General features: G+C 47.3%; 1 protein-coding gene across 1 annotated transcript in view; it reads left to right on the top strand.

The window, feature by feature from the left end:
- JADE2 (jade family PHD finger 2) overlaps window positions 1–17,102 on the top strand; it is a 69,374-nt gene that overhangs the window by 23,087 nt on the left and 29,185 nt on the right. Inside the window, 1 exon segment of the mRNA XM_062501951.1 lies at window positions 9,934–10,103. Within this exon segment, the coding sequence (XP_062357935.1) occupies window positions 9,934–10,103 (170 nt within the window).

The raw sequence follows: 17,102 nt of genomic DNA on the forward strand, positions 1-17,102 counted from the left end.
AGGCTGGCTGTTGACTCATCAGCTGCTTCCCTTGGGCTTTGCTGCAGAAGGGGCAGGCAGGATTCTGCAGCAGTTTGAGGAGCTTTTGGAGCAGAGCTTTTTCTTCTTAACAGAATCATTTTTTCCCCCTGTTTTTTTCCCTTTCCCTCCAGCTCATCACGAAAAACGTGTGAGTTTGGAGCTTGCAGATGGCATGCTGGCGATTTTACAAAGGGCTATTTCTTGGATTGGTTATCCCCATTCTGTGGCTGCCTGCCCTTAAATATGCATGGGTTCTGGTATGTTCCAGAAATACATGTACATTTCCCTCAGAGATTGTGCTCTGATCAAAAGAAATGAAAATCCCAATTGCCCTAGGCCTAAATGTTTTGATCACAAGCCCCGGGCCGTGTGTGGGGAGAGGAAGGCTCCCTGCCCTGCCCATTCCTGGGAACCCCCACAGTGACAAGTGGCTGTGGTGGGGATGGACTGGCCAGTGGCACTGATCCAGGAATGCAAAATGATCCAAGTGATGTAACATCAGTGAGTTTTGTCTCCAGCTCTGCCACTGGGAAAGGGAGGTTTCCAGTCAGATCTGCCCAGGCAACCCTTGTCCCTGCAGGCAGTGGGGAGTGATGGGCTGTGCTCAGGGTGGTCTGTCCTGCCAGTGTTTCAGGTACCTGGTTTAGGATGGGATGAATCACACCTGGGGCAGCAGAGGGTCTGGGCCATGCAGAAGGTGGTACTGGTGCTACAGAAGGTTGTTGGCTCATGCCCAGCGCCTGTGAGTGCTTTGCAAAGGAGAAAGTGTGATTTACTCTACCTGTTACTTGTCATCATTTCTGATTTACTCTCTGCTTGACAAGTTCTTGTGTGGGCTTTCAGCAAGTCCTCACCTTTATTAGTTTGCTATGAGAAACGTGTTAATCCAGTCTGTTTTTACCTCATTCTGAGCCACTTGGACTTTTATTTTGAATGTTTGCTAATTCTCCCAGTGGATGCCTGTGGTTTATACTGGATCAAGCACACAGAAGGTCAAGTGTACTTCAGCAAATGTATGGAACCAGTGATCTTGATCTCTTGCTGCTGTGTAACAAGGTTTACAGCTCTTGGGACCGACTCCCTTGGTTTGGTACAGCCTTGGGAGCCTCCACATATCACTCCATTGCTTCTGCTCACCATCCAGAACCATGGATTTAGCATGTAGCCAGGCAAACTCCAGCAGCTCTGATTGCTGGGCTTGCAACCACAGCACTGATGAAATCACCTCTTAGTGATTTAGTGCACCTTGGGTCCCCTTTGAACAACACAAGGAACTATTACTTTTAAGTTCTCCCCAGCGCGATGGGAGGAGCGGGACAGCCAGCAGCAGTTCTTGGTGCTGCTGTGGGTAATGGTGTTGAATTTAGATGAAGTATTGCTGGTAAGTGAGCTTTGCTATGTTGCCAGGATTTTGGGGAGGTGGAGAGCTGTTAGGTGGTTTCTCTCAGTGCACTTGAAGAAGATTTGGAAAATCTGATATAGATGAAGGTGTCCCTGCTCGTGGCATGTGGCTTGGATAAGGTGACCTTTAAAAGTCCCTTACAATTCAAACCATTCTGGAGTTTCATGACGCTCACCCAAACAAGTTTAGCTCCTTGTGGACGGTGGAAGAGGCTGACGGATCCCTTGTTTGCTGGGATGGGCTGTGTGCTGCTTCAGGTGGCAGTATCAGAATTGTTCTCATGTGTTTCAGGGTTCAGCGTTAGTTCCGTGATCCAGAACACACTAAAAGAGTCTGGATGCTGCCTTTTCAAATTCCTCAAAGCTTTGCTTTCACTGAGCTGGGTTTCTTTAAGGAGACCTGTGCGAAGACACCATGCTGGTGGATGGGAGTTGTCATCTTCTGCCCAAATCTGTATTTTGAGCTTTCCCATCCTCAGCTTTGTGAGTAACAATGTCAGGGGGATTTTTCCAGTTCTTGATCTGCCATGGCTCATGCACAGATCATGGCAGGTGCAGAACTGCCACCGTTGATCATGTCTTCTGTTTCTGGTCTCTATTAGTAGTTGGATACAAAGGCAAATTGAGCTGTTTGCATTACTGGAGTAATTATGGAAGCATTATCTGGCTGGGATAATTAATTCCAGATGCTTTAATGTTGTTAGTTTGGCTTAAGTTGCATAAAGAAGCAATATTTTTAATTTTTTTTTTATATCCAGAAAACACGCAATCAAGTGTCTCTGACTTCTCTAGTAGCAATTCCATGACATCTATTGCTTAAATGGACATGATCAGACTACTGGCAGCCTGCAGGCTTGGTTTGGAGAAGGCTGCTGTGTGACATGGGTACCTGAAGGGCCACCAGGTAGGTCAGTGATGGTCTGGGAGAAGGGGGAGAGCAGCACCTGTTGATGCTGGCTCTGCCTTCCTTGCCTGCAGGGAGAAGGTGCTGTGTGAACGTCCTCTGCAGCTGCCCTGGAACTGGAGGTTGCTGCATTTTGCTGGGTTTCAGAGCCAGAAGAGCAGCAGCACAGGCTGTGTCCCCTCCCAGCAGCAGGGCGCAGTCCCCCTGCTGCTTTCAACACTGCTGTTAGAGCTGAATGGCACAGAGAGAAAAGGAGAAGAGGAACATGGAGAAGATCCTTGCACAGCATCAAAAATTATGTGTGTATTTTGATTTCAGCCCAGACACTGCTTTTGTCTAGTCAACCAGGAAAACATCTGCGTTTTGTTGTTCCAATCAACCCACCAGCAAACCACTGCCATTGCTGAGTCCCTGCAGTCGTGGTTCTCCTCTCACAGAAGTTATGGAGATGAACCAAGCTGTGCTATGGTGCTCTTCTCTTCCTTGGGAGAGCAGACACTGCTCTGCACCTGAATTCTTTTGTATCAGGTCCCTATTCCCATCTACATCAAAATTATTCTCTGGGCACTGAATCAGTGTTACAACTTAAATAATTCATTTGTTGAGCTAAATATCAGTGAGATTTAGCATGGAATATAAACAGGAGAAAGACAGGGACACCAGCACTGATCTTCCTCTAATCTGCTGGGTATCAGGATTTTTATCTGGTGATAAACAGCTCAGAAATGGAATTGGAAAAGCTGGGTTTCACAAGATGGCTGTTTAGTGCCTCCTGTGCACTTCCTCTTTTTCTCACATCAAAGAAGAGTGAATCACTTTCTCCTTAGAGGATTGTGTTACTCCAGGGGCCTGGAAGGACCCACTGTGATTACAGGGTGTTAGAGAAGGAGGTTTCAGATGAGGAGGGAGTAGTAAGCATTTTTCTTATTGCACCTGTTTATTGTAATTGGAAGCTTCAGCTGCATTTTTGTAAAACTTCCAGAACCTGCCTATGTAAGTCCTAAACTGCCAGCAACTAGGAAGGGGCCGCCCTATTCCACCCTTAACATTCTGCACAGAAATGGGATTGTCACAGGGGGATTTCCAAGCCCAAAGAGAGAGTCCTTGAATGGTCCCAGAGCCAGAAGGAGTTTGATGTGCCAGCAGCTGCAGGTGGCAAGGCTGTGCCGAGGCTGTACCCTGCAGAGTTGTATTGTGCTGCTCACGGATCAGATGCTCCCGATGGCTGGGGATGCTTTAAAAGCTGATAATGAAAATTTCTAATATTCACTGGATAGCGCCAAGTATCAGAATTCAGCTGGGAAAGACAGCAGTGGCAACTAAAGGGACAGTGGGTGTAGCTGTGCCACTCTGTCCTGGGCTGGTCCCCGCCTGGCAGAGGACAGCAGGGTCCCTGAGACATGCCGGGGGTCCCTGACGCATCCTGTGGTCCGTGGTCCCTGACGCATCTCCAGGCAGGAGGGATGGGGAGTGCAGCCTGCACAGCCACCCAGGCATTACGTCACCTGGAGCTGCACTTAGTGGCTGCTGGTACTGGGAGGGCAGGACGCTGCTGCAAGCAGCATTAACCCCTTCCTGAACATTCTCAGTGCCGCTTGGGTACACAAAGGGGTTTTCCCGGAGCTGAGCATTAGCCACCGATGTCTCTGCAGTCAGGGGCTGCGTTTTGGGCACAGCTGCTCCTGTTACTGGAGCTTGGTGGATCCTCCTGCAGCCAAATTCAGCTGCTTTGTTTTCTCAGTACAGAAGCAACGGCCGAATGGAGCTTCGTGGCTGGACTACGTGTGTAACTGCCTGTGTAGGTTTTGGGACAAGCACTTAAAGGTGGCTTTAGGTTATAGCAAAGGGCAGTGGCAGCCCAGCCACCCACTGTGCCCATCAGCAGCAGTGAGGGCAAACTGCACCGTGGCATTGAGCTGCTTGCTCAAGCGTGGATATACACAGGAAGGGCTGACCTTAAGTTCCCTTTGTCAACCTTTTTGCTAGCAATGTACTTGTTACAGCCCTTGCCGTGAAGATAGCCTACAAATGATTGCAGAATGGGTGGCAGACCAGGCCATTAGCCATCACAGGTTCCCCTTCCCAGACCCACAGGTCTTCTTGTGGCTGCTCTCTTGATGTATATATGATGAATTTTCATGGATTTTCAGAGGCTGTTGTCAAATCTTGAAGGGGTTTTGGCTACAGCAGCCAATAAGGAAATACTGCAAATCTTTTATTTTGTCACAAATTGGTCCCAGCAGTGCCATCTCATTCTGCTCAGGTTCTTGTTTGTTTTACATAAAAGGGTTTGGTGACAGTGGCCTGTTGAGATACACTGTGTCACCTCTCTCCTCCCTCTCTGGGGCCAGCTGCTTCCAGCCCTCTTTTTTCCATCCATAGGAGGATGTGTTAACAGACTCTGGTTAGCACCAGGACCTGGATCCTAAAAATGCTTTTAGGCTTATCCAGCTGGTCAGGCCAGCTTGCTTGCAGGTGTGAACATCAGGCCAGTTAATTTAAAACCTAAACAGATAATCTCTTGGCATTCCCTTTCATCCTTGAATCCAGCTTTGGGAGTATAGTTTCTGGCTCGTGGTTGTATAGCCTTTACTAGAAGCCATAAAAATACAAGAAGTAGGAGTAACACAGTCAGTAAATCTGGGTGTGGGTATGCTGAGGGTCACAAACCCTTGTGTGTGGGTTGTGGCTCATTACTGTGAGCATCCACCACTATCTCCAACCCCATCCTTCACCCTTATACCCCCAGGCACTTTTTCTGACTTAAATTCTGCTCTGCTGTTGAGAGGCAATAGCATCTATAAAATCTGTTATCTTAAGTTCATAAGAAAATGGGGCATCTGGTCTGAATGGCCTACAAGATAGTATTTTAATAAACAGAAAATGAAAATCATCCCTTTAAATTGCCCTTTTAAAGCCGTTGTGTGCCACAGGAGAATTCCTCCATAAGAGCTAGCAGTAGTAAGAGTATCAGCATCTACTGAAGGTGTCTGGCAGAGCTATCTTTCCACTGACTTTCCTAAGCTGACTTATTTATGGACATCGGACAAGACTAATTTAGACTGGAATGGAGATAAAGAAAAGATGACTTACTAAAGCCTTTGTTGTAATAAAATCAAGTATTTTTGGATGAGAAATACTATGCAGCTTTAATTATTTCTATCTGATATATTAAAAGGGAGCATATAGCAAAAAATGCCTTCTCCCTTCAGCCAAGTGAAGCCTTCAGTTTACAGAGATGATTAACTGTGGGAATTTGCTGAGTATATTTTATTACTATGTAATTTCTCCAGGGATAGATGTGATCCTCAAGAGTATTGGGGTCCACTTACTCCTTTTCCTCAAGTGCCCTTGAGACCCACTTTCAGACTAATGGCCTCGGGATTGTAGTGATTTTTCAGGCTGATCCAAATTTTCAGCCCTTTGATTGATACAGAATTTTTAAAAAAACACTGTGTCTCTGGCTGGCTGGATAAATTAAAGGAGGAAACGCTCCTCCTGTGTAATTGACCTTCTGTGAATGGTCTGGAGGCTTTGCATCTGTGATTCTTTGCCATGATGGTGCAGGGAGTTTGGGTGGGTTGGTGTTTCTTGTGCAGACTCCTCATCACCCAGCCTGGGTATTTCTTTGTCCACCAAGCAGCTATTTGGAAAAATGGTTTCCCAATAGATTAAGACTTGTCCCTGCACAAAAGGGGAGCCCTGATGACATTCCCAGCTCTTAGAGCCCAGCAGGAGATGGATAGACACTGGTGGGGGCAGCCTCTGTGCTTTGTTCCCTTTTTCTTGCTATGTCTCTGCTGCAGTGTTTGGACAGCACAAAGCTTGCAGTTTTTTGGGCTCCAGTTTCTTGAAGTTATTGGAGGTGAGGAAGGGTGCCCAGCTTGGTCTGTTTTCTGTATTGCTTTGAGTCTGGGCATGGTCTTTTCAAAAGGATTGCTCTCTTGTCTTAAACTATAGGATTTCTTTCTTCGAGAGTTCCTCCAAGCCTAAGGCATTATCACTGCAGTCACTGATCTTTATATCTCAACACCAAGAAGCCCTTTGCAGGTGCCTTAGCTTGTGTCAGGAAGGAGTGGGCTGCTTTTTAGGAACGTGATTATATCCACCAAAGCAAATCCAGGAATCAGTGGGAGGCTGTGCACCTCTGGGCATTGCATCCTGCTTGGTCTTCCGAGAGGCTTGGGAGCCTCAGCATCTGTCAGCCTCCAGCTCCCCTCGAGGTGGGAGGAATGCTCATGAGAACAGGCACAGACTCTCTCAGGGTTTGCTGAATTGTTTGCAATCCATAAAACCCTTGTGTTTAGCTGAGATGCTTAACTGCTGCAGATGAGTTAGGGAGTTGATCTGGGCCAAGCTTCCAGCAGGTCTTCATAGGGTTATACAAGCTTCTTACTGTATGAAAAATAATTTAGCTGCTATTTCAGTTTCTTAATTTCTGACCTTCTGTGTTTGCTGATATTTGAAATGGTGAGAAAATGGCACAAACATGTCCCAGCATCCCCAAGCCTGAATTAACTCCAAGGCATCCCAGCCCATGCTGTGAGATCAGCATGGGGTTATGGGGAGGAAATTTCAAAAGTAAAGTTTAGTGATCCTCTTAGGAAGATACTTTTCATATTAGTACTTATTCATTGTAGGGAAGTGGCTGCTGAGTGCTGCAGCACCTGATCATCCCTCCTTGATCCCTGTGTTCCCAGACAGGGAGAGGCACCTGCCATCACTGCATTGGCACTTTTCAAACCTTTTAACAGAGTGCTGGTGAGCTTGTTAGATGTTTGTATCTTCATTACCTTGATCATCATCAGTGATGTGGTGAGAGGCAAAATGTCACTCTTTAAGTACCAGTTTCCATTAAACTGAAGCAAACTGTATTTAATTACAGTGTCAAAAAAAGCTGGATGTTGAGTGCTTATGGAGCTGTTATCATCAGTGAGCCCTCGGGCTCCCTGTGATCTCTGCCTCACCAGGGATTGTGTAAAATCAGGACCTGAGAGTCTAAACATGAATTCAGGGTTTTGCGGCGGGGGGTACTGGGGAGGTGGGTACATGACTCAAGGGGAGAGTCACTTGTCTCCTGTCTCTGAGCATCAGGTTCAGCAAAACTTCTCCATAAGATATCTGCAGAAAGGAGGTGGAGGCTGTGTGCCCAGGTGGGAGTGGACGGGCCCAGGCTCAGGCAGGTGCTGTGTCCCACACACTGCTCTTGGCAGGTAGTATCATATGCACTGTGTGAGATAACCCCATGGGATTGCTCCAGTCATGTCAGCATTTTTATCACACCGAGTGCATTTCAGTGCTGTCAATACAGTAAATGACCTGTTTAGGATACTCCGTGGATATGTACACAGAGCATAGATCTTTGCAATTTTATGCCAGGATAAAAATAGCAGCTCTCTCCTCCTGCCGCCCTGAGCATCCGTGGCTGGCTCGGTGTCAGGGCATCACCTGTTGCAGGGGCTGTTGGGTGAGCAGCTTGTGTAACTCAGCTTAATGAAGGCTTATGGCCCTGACCTCGTGCCTGCTCAGACAGCTCTTCCCAACCAAAGTGTTCATTGCAGGTGGAGGACTGTTTTTCCTCTCCTGTAACAAGGCTGTGCCCAGCCTGACTGATCCCACAGCAAGGTTCTGTTTCTGTGCAGGGATGACCTTGGACTTGGGCTCATGGGGAGGAGAGGTTTGGTCTGATGTGAACCAGTGCACTTTGCACCAGCAGCTCCTGCTTTATCTTTTTGTTAATAGCATCTTCTAGTGGCTAAAGGGGTGACAAGAAAGGCTGGACAGTGACTTTTTAGATGGGTGTGTAGAGACTAGACAGAGGGGAATAGCTTTGAACTGGCAGAGGGCAGATTTAGATTAGATATTAGGAAGAAATTCTTCCCTGTGAGAGTGGTGAGGCCCTGGCACAGGTTGCCCAGAGAATCTGCTGACTGCTCCATCCCTGGATGTGTCCAAGCTGGATGGGGCTTGTACCAACCTGGAATAGTGGAAGTTGTCCCATGCCCATGGCATGACATCCCATGGAGGACATCCCATGGCATGTCCTCTATGGCAGGGAGGGTGGGAACTGGATGATCTTTAAGGTTGCCTCCAAACCCATCCATTCTGTGATTCTTGATTTTAGGGGTCTGGGAGCTCTTTAGATACTAGTCCTGAAGCTGTGGCTGGGGCATGCCTAGTTTCAGTGTTAATGCTGTCTGCGTTAGAGATGTCAGTGAATCCCCAAGTTCTGTCCTAGATTTCTGTGAGATTTTTTTAAAGTGTGGGGACTGAGAGCTGTCCTTCCATGTGGCTCTTTTTAGTTCTTGAACTTAAATTTGGAGGTGTACTCAGGACACTGGGTCACATCTTTATTTGCAATTTACTGTAGGGGAAAGTAAAGCAGAAGACATAAGAACCCACTTCTTGATGTTTCCCCCTCTGAGCCATAAATTGTTGCTTTTCCTGCTGTTGGCTCTGGAAGTACCTCCAGTGTTTGTGACCACAGAGGACAGTAATTAAACTACATGTCTGGGACTGTAGAAACTTCAGGTTCATTTTCCTGCCCTGACACAGATTTCCTTCCTGAGTTTGTGAAAGGCAGGTAGGGTCTCATTCCCAAGGACAGCTGGGCTCAAGTGTCTCTCCTTGGCACATAAAAATCTCGGAGCATCTGGTACCACAGTTCATCTGGTTATGTGATGGACACCATGGCTTTGCCCCAGACACATCACAGAACACAAGGCACTCGATGCTCTGACATTAGCTTACATAGCAGGACAGAAGGCAGATAAAAGTCTTCTGGGGATTAGCAGCCTTCCCAGCTGCTACTGGTGCAAGAGCAGGGCTGAGTCCTCCAGCTTTGCATGGGGAGAAGCTGTTTGGAAGGGGTTGAGGTGCTGCAGCAAGTTGATGTTTGGTTGCTGTTTCTTTGCAGCATCTTTCTGGCTTGACATCTGTGCCAGGTGGATTTCAGGGGAAGAATATCTGTGCAAGCTCCAGTTCCCAACTTCACCGAGATCTGTCAGCTGGCAGCCTGTTTCCCATTTCCAGCTTGTCCTCTGCTTGCTTGTCATTAGGCATGACACTGTTGACATGTGCATGGCAAGTATAATGCATATTGCTGCAGAGTTGCCAAGGAAAAGCAGAAGAGCTGACAGCCAGTGCCTGGTTGCTCTCTGTCAGCAGATGAGGCAGCTCCTCTCCCCATCTCTGTGGTTGTGATTAGAGAGCACTCAGAACAAATCTCACAAGCCACCATGGGATGTTCTCCAATACCAAGCATGCCAAAGTGCTGCCCAGCATGGTGTGGCTGTGGCACTGCAGTGTGCAGCACACTGGAGGTGTTCATGGAGGAGTTAATGGCTGGGGGACTTGCTGTCCATAGTTGGATCACCTGCTTTGCACCTATTTTTCTTGTGTAGAGTTAATTTCCGTAGATGAATGGGAGCACTCTTGCTGTAGTTGCTCTGCTGGGGTCATCAGTGCCAGCCCATGGGCTGACTTCAGGTGCAGTGGCTTTGCTTTCTTTCACAGAGCTGGGTAGTGTGGTCTCACCCTCCATGGCAAGAAACAGAGTATTTTTCTGAGTTATAGCTCTTTCTCAGCCTCCCCTTCTTTTCTTCCAGGATCATCCCCCAGCTGGAGAGCTCGCTTTCACAGGTTTCACCGAGCAGCCTGCCTGGCTCTGAGATTTCAGAAGCTACAAGGACTTACTTGCAAGGAATGAGCCGCTATGACCTGGACGAGCTCGATGCCTGCTGGTTGGAACTGGTTAACATGGAACTTAAGGAGATGGGTGAGTATTGCTGGGTTTTTTTTGGTTTTTTGTTTTTTTTTTTTCTTTCTGGCCTGGGTGTCCCACAGTGGACATTCAGCATGTGGAACTAAAAGGCCTTGAAGAAGAAATGTCAGAAATGCTGGTCCTGATCATTTCCTGTTCCAGGCATCTCTGGATACCACAGCATAACATTGCCTTCATCACTGCTGTTATATCACTGCACATTCTTCAAAACCTTTAGTGGATTTTGGTCAAGTGCAGGTACCTGAGCATGGAATTTGACCATTGGCACTAGTGCTTAGCATGGTCTGCTGGGCAAGTTTGTTGGCACAGACCTGTTGGTGTGTAGTCCTGCCAGACAGTGGAGCGATTTTCCAGTCCTTCTTAGGGAAGGGTTGCTGTGGTCTGGCTACTGCTCTGCAGGTAAGAGTAAGCCCTCAATAAAGCATTCCCCTTGTGAAGTCAGTGAAGGCTCAGGTGTGCCTACATGAAGGGTTAGTCCCTGATGGCAAAGGCCTTTCAAGAGTGGGAAAAAGGATTTTACCAGGTGCTTGAGCAGATGGGATAGTGCACTGCAGAGCAGGAGGGTTGTGCTGGCTCTCACAGGCAGCTGGTTGAGGGCTGCAGCATGATTCAGAATGAGGTCAAGAAGATGCAGTTCAATGAGCTTTCATGGAGCACAGGTGAGCTCAGAAGTTGGTTGTGACATTGACTGATCTTGGTTTAGGAAGATCTGTCCTCATGATTGATTTATAATGAAAGTTTGTGTACTCATGACCTTGAGAAAGCTGTAGAAGCTGCGTCTGATTTTCTGATATAGGTATCCTGTATGTTGGATTTCCCATAATCTCAATGTTGTGGAGCCTGTAGCATCACAGAGAAGTCACAAGTCAGTTTTGCCCTCATTAGCTGGTCCTGTATTAGCAGCATCAGCTCTGTCATTAATACACGTAGGTTTTGAGGCACTGGCAGCTCCATTGAAGTGTTTGGCAGAGCAGAGGGTGCTGCTGGATGAAAACAAGTGCCTCAGTCCTGCTCAGGTACCTTACAGAGGATCCACCCTTCCTAACCCTGCAGAGCTGCTGTTACTGCATCAAGAAACTGCCTTCTACCATACTGGGCTTCACTGTGACCTCACTGTGCCTTTGCTGTATCCCCTGCTCCATTTCCCTTGCCATCTCCACAGCTTCATGGCCACCTGAAGTGTCTCTGGGCTCCAGAGAAGGGTTGTTTCTATTTCCACTTCCCCTTGCATGTATTTCATAAGCCTCTAGAAATGAAGTGGGCAGAGATCTGTCTTCTCCAGCTCAGTTGGATTAAATTTGCCTTGTTTTATTGTTTCTTCAAAGTATTAGGTTTCAAATGCAGTGTCTAGTTGTGGAGCTCCTTTGGTGATGGAAGGTTGAGGTAACTGGAAGGTCCCTGCCCCAGGCCAGACAGGAGCTGGCTGTCCCCATGTGACCTTTGGGCTGGTGTATGCCAAACCCACAAGTGCTGGGGTAGAGTGGCAGCTTCTCCAGCAGCACTGCCTTGGGAGTGAGTTGAGTTTAGGAGGGGTGCTAGATCTTCATCCCAACCATACCCCTGCTCCGTGCAGGCATGTGGGTGGGCAGGCACCTCAGTGTCCCAGGGAATCCCAAGTCAGGAGACAGGCAGTGCTTTGCTGCTGACCCTCAGCCATTCTGAGCAAGCTGTATTTTTTCCCTCCATTTCATCATTTATCAGCCAGTCACCTTTTCCAAGGGAGCGTCCTTAGGAGATGTTTGTCCAGGGCTGGGCTGGATGAAACTATAGAAAATGAGGAAGCCCTTGAGCCTTCCTGCCATCACCAACTCTAGATGGTGATAAGGACGAAGGTGATCTCAGCAGTGGTAGTGCAGAGAACACCACTGCCCATCACCTGCTTCTCCAGCCCATTCCTGTCACTGAGGGAGCACTGTCCTTACTGGCTGAGCCTTAAATATGCTGGGGAGAGACTAGCTTTGAAAACCAGTGTTTGGCATGTGAAATCCACCATGGATACAGTTTCAGCCCAATAGATTTGGGTATCTTGCCCCCTCCTCCAGTCCTCCCAACTTCTCTAGCAGTGCAAGGGCTAGTACATTTTTTCCAGTGACTTGGAAAGGAAAAGATGTGGCTTTGATTAATACCCCATCCCTGATGCTGCAGGGAGGTGGGGGTTTGGCAGGTGAGAAGCAGGATGGGAGCTGGTGCTCCTGGCTGCAGGACATGGTCACATCATCCATGGCAGCCATGCCTGCCATGGAGGCTGGAGGTCATCAAACTTTTTTGAGGGGATGCATCTTCCTGCCTGTGGAAGTGATGGGGTTTGGGTGCTCATAGGGGAAAGCTGTTGTAGCAAATCAATTGCTGCTCAGCTCCTAGGCTTGGCCAGAGAGGCAGCTTTGCTCCCTCTGTTTCCCAGATGGGAAAAGCCAGGGTGGGATTTGGGTGCCCTTCACCACCCAAGGCTGGATTGCTACTGCCTGGGTTGGTCCAAAGGCAGTCCATAAATAGCACTTTCTCCCAGAAGCCCTTGACATTAATGACACCGTTAATGACTCACTGAGATTTCCAAACCTGCTTTGCTAATCTCCAAGATCATTAACATGACTTAACTAGAGAAAGGCAGCCTCTCCTCCCATTCAGAGGAGTCAGGAGTTATCTCCAAGCATTAATTTAGGAGGCAGGCAGAAGTTTAAATTCCTCATGGGTGTTTGGCTGAACCGTTGTTACTGGGCTGTGCAGGAGCACAGTATGTCATTCCCGAAATACTTAATGACAAAGAAGGATCTTCATCTCTGACTGGCTCCTGAGGATGCGCCGAGAGGAGAGCTGGAAAACACCTATGAGATCATCCAGCTTGCCTTTCCTGGGTCCATGTAGTACACAGCACGTGCCTTTTCCAGTCCTTTTTAGGTCACCCTAGGGATGGAATTTTATCACCAAGATCAGATAAACCTCCAGATAGCTCCAGCTCTCTGCATTCTGCCTGCTGACTCTTCTCCCAATTAAGTGGAATTACTCCAGAAAGCAAAGGTTTTACATGAAAAGCAAAAGTTTTAAACATAAAACAGCTTTAAATAGTTTTAAACCCCCCAGTAAGATGCCTCAGTAGCTGTTGCTGTACTCGATGGAAATGTACTGTTTAAAGCACCTTTGTGTGCTAGAGATGAAGTCAGTACTTAAGCATGCCCAAGTTTTTTATTTGTTGCTGCTGCAATGTGAGATTGTAAAAAAAGCAGATCTGAAGAAGTCTGAATGGAGCCAGATTAATGTCCATGCCACTCCAGGCAGCACAGGCCTGTCCTTTTAGACAGGAGCCCTGCCATAAGTCTTCATTTTTATATTAACATTTTATGACATATTTTGTGATCTTCGCTAAATCCAATGCTATTGTAAGAGAAGAGAGACTTCAAAGACCAAGGCTGAAAGATCCTTTTGCAGTGATCGGCACTTCATAAACACACAGAAAATCCTCAAGAAATTGCTAAAATTGTTGTCGGAATCAATTCTGCTGAAGGCAGAGTCAAAGTTTCTAAGTATTCCCTTGACTTAATCCATATGGTGTATTCTGCTCACATATGCCCACCACAGCTTCTATCTTGGGAACTGGAGGTGTTCCTGGTATTTTATGGCAGGAACATGCAAAGGTCACATGGATTGTTTTTGAAGCTCAGGAGGGAATTCATTGCTGCATACTTGAGATATGTCTGTGTACTAATGAGATGATACCTCCCTTGGCGGAGGTGAGATTGGTCAAGTGGATGTGAAATAAAACTGGAGTCAATGGAGTACCCCAGGCAAGATGTACTCAGTGGAGCAGAGGCTGCTGTCAGTTCTGCTCCTCACAGAGTGGCTGCTTCCCCCTGTGGCAGTCCTGGGTGTCACACTCTGAGGCTGCTCCCATCCCACTGCATCCTTTTGGGATTCTGGGAGCCCCTTTATCACCTTGAGGCAGCAAGTTGGCACTCCCCAGGCATAGCCTTTTTCCAAGCAGCTGCCACCCACCAACGTGTGTCCATGTCCCAGTGTGCAGGACCACCCCAGTATACAATCCTGGAATGGTTTGGTTTGGAAGGGACGTTAAAGCTCATCCCACTCCAGGCCCCTTGCCATGGGCAGGGACAACTTCCACTAGATCAGGTTGTTCCAAGCCCCATCCAGCCTGGCCTTGAACATTTCCAGGGATGGGCAGCCACAGCTTCTCTGGGCAGCATGTGCCACGGCCTCACCATCCTCACTGGAAAGAATTTCTTCTTAATATCCAGTCTCACCCTTGCCCTCTGACAGTTTGAAGCTATTCCCCCTGTAAAACACCACGAGCCTTGAGCTGAGCTTATTTACCTCCTTAGAGATACAGATAATCAATACAATGTGTAAATGAATGTATTAATTGTTTGTATGTGACGTATTAATGTACAGATTAGCAGGGTTGGAGATCAGTGGGAGACTCTTAAGACATTTTCCCTCCACATTTTCAGCATGATCGATTTTTACATCAAGTCACTGTTTTGTTGTTTCCGTAAATTCCTGGCAGTAATTGTGGAAGTTTCCAGCAATACTCTAGTTTTGCTGCTGATGAGGTGAGGAGGCTTTCATCAGGAGTGCTCTAGGACAGCCCTGTCAGAGCCAAGCATCACTGCAGAGAGGCAGCAGCTTCTAAAGTGGCTTCTGAAACATTTTGTCATCACTTTAAATTTGAGCAGTAATTGATGTCCGTGGGTGGCAGAAAGGGTGATAATTGGTTCGTGTAAATCTTTTAAGTGCATTAGCAGGCTGTGTTTGTAACAAAATGTCTGGAGGTTTCACTGTGGATGCTCAGTTCACTGTTTGTGTGTTGGTCACACTTTTCATGCAGGGTCTGTTTATAAATGGCATTGATAAAAGATAAATGTGCAATTGCTGCATCTTCCAAGGGCTGGGTGTCTGCAGGTGGTGGGCTGGAGGTGGCTGTAAGAGTCCCAGGTAGTCTGGTGTGGTGTTCAGGTGGTTGGCTGTCATCTCCTGATGACCCTGAAAGTTGCCCAGGGGGTCAGTCAGCCCGAGGCAGAATGGCTGGTGTTCCCACAAGTTCCAAAGCAGACAGGTTTGAAGTGGCTTGCCTTGGGTAAGCTGAAGGGCCAGTGAGCTGGAAGGAGATCTCTGGAGTCTGTAATCCCTGTACCATGTGTGAACACCCCATCCCATCAGGGACCTTTCATTCTTTCAGCTCAGGTTTTCAGAGATAGTCAGAGACAAGCCTACATCCATCTCCCAATTGCTTTCCCTTTTTTATTATAATTGTAAAAAGCAGTAATTTTGCTTGTTTATATGTATCTATATATATATTTCCTGAAAAGTAGACTCCCAGGGTTATAGTCTGTGAATCAATGAATGGCACAGCCTGCAGTCCTGATAGCTGTTTGTTCATGAGCTGTTTCTATCTCCAGGTAGTCTGCACAGGGGGAAAGGATTTATTGTTTCAGTAAATTGATATTAGTGGAGCACAGTTCAGTCAGAAATAGGTCTGTCTTTTGTGAAAGGTGGCTGTCCAGCTATTTCCTCCTCTTGCAGTGAGTTGGCTCACACCATGACAAGGAGTAGCTGAGGATTAATTTAGCAGAAGAATATTGCTCCTTCATGCCACATAAGTTATGATATTACAGGAATAATTACGACGGAGGGCGGTGTTGTGTAAAGGAATATGCTTGGTACTTCTACCAGGCGTAGCACTGTGGCTGCAGTGCCAGCCCGGTAATCCCAGATCCTTTGGGATACAGTGTTAAAATGCTGTGTTTCAGATGCTGTATGGGCAGTTGTAAGGGCTGAGTTATGTGGAGTTGGGCTGGGCCCCTTGGGAGCCCTGTGAGGTGATGGGAATGCTGGGTGGCTGTGGGACTGCAGCGATCATGGCAGACCCTGACACAGACATGCGGGGAAGATTTTTTTTCTTTTCACGAATCGAATCCAGAAACCTCCTGTAGTGCATCATCATCTGTCACTTCTTCTCCATTTCTGAAGCAAGTTGCATTTTCTAGTGCTTCCTTTAGCTGGGAGGGTGCTACCACACAGCATCCTGCCCTGTGCAAAGAGGGAACAGTTTTTCTCATCTGGGATGCCGTGGGAGGCAGCATTCCCTGGATTACAGCCCTTCCCATTATGGGGCAATACCAGGGTGTTCCAGAGAGGATGGGTGGCCACATCAAAACCCATCATCGTTAATGCACTCAGTGTTAATGGAGAAAGGAAGGATATGGGTGGCCTTCTGGAAGAGGTGATGGGACATATTCTTCCTCTGTCAGTGTTTTGAATGCAGCTCCAAATAGCCAGGGATTATATTGGCACGGGATTAAAACCTCACCTCTGTCTGTGTCCCTCCAAACTGAAACTCTGAAGAAGTTTATGGCTATCACTGCTGTCTTCTGTGGACACTCAGAAAAGCTTTGCTTTTTTGCCTAAGACCTTGGCACACCTTAACTAGGTGAAAATACTGATCTCTTGGTCAGCAGCTGGAGTCTGCTGACCTGGTGATGGTCCCAGATGTGGACATCACAGGATTTGTTCATTGTAGCCAAGATCAGTTGTCTGTGTCTTTACTTTCCTTCTCTGGGGACAATAATAGGGTTGCTTGTGCACATACACAAGGGAGTGTCTTGGTGGAGAATTTTTTTGTTTGCTGTTTAGCTGGCCATGATCAATAAAGAGAGAGTATTTGCACTCAAAAAGATGACAATTTTATGAATGGAGTTTAGTAGCACAAACTTCACATGATACAGAAGGAGATAAATGGAGCGCAAATGGAAAAAGCGCTTCACCCCCAGGCCCCAGTGTTTAGTGTTTCATAAACGATTAATCGCTTCATCCCCATCAAGTGCAATTGTCAATTCAATAAGCTCCGAAGTATTCCGGATGACGCTTGGCAAACACATTCCTAATGTAATTACACCTAAATGGAGTGTGAGAGTGCCTGCGTGTGTATGTGTGCAGGAGGGACGGATCCATATTCCCCATGTAATGCTGTAACAGCTGCATGGC

The sequence above is a fragment of the Cinclus cinclus genome, chromosome 14, assembly GCF_963662255.1.
Source record: "Cinclus cinclus chromosome 14, bCinCin1.1, whole genome shotgun sequence".
Classification (NCBI taxonomy): Eukaryota; Metazoa; Chordata; class Aves; order Passeriformes; family Cinclidae; genus Cinclus; species Cinclus cinclus.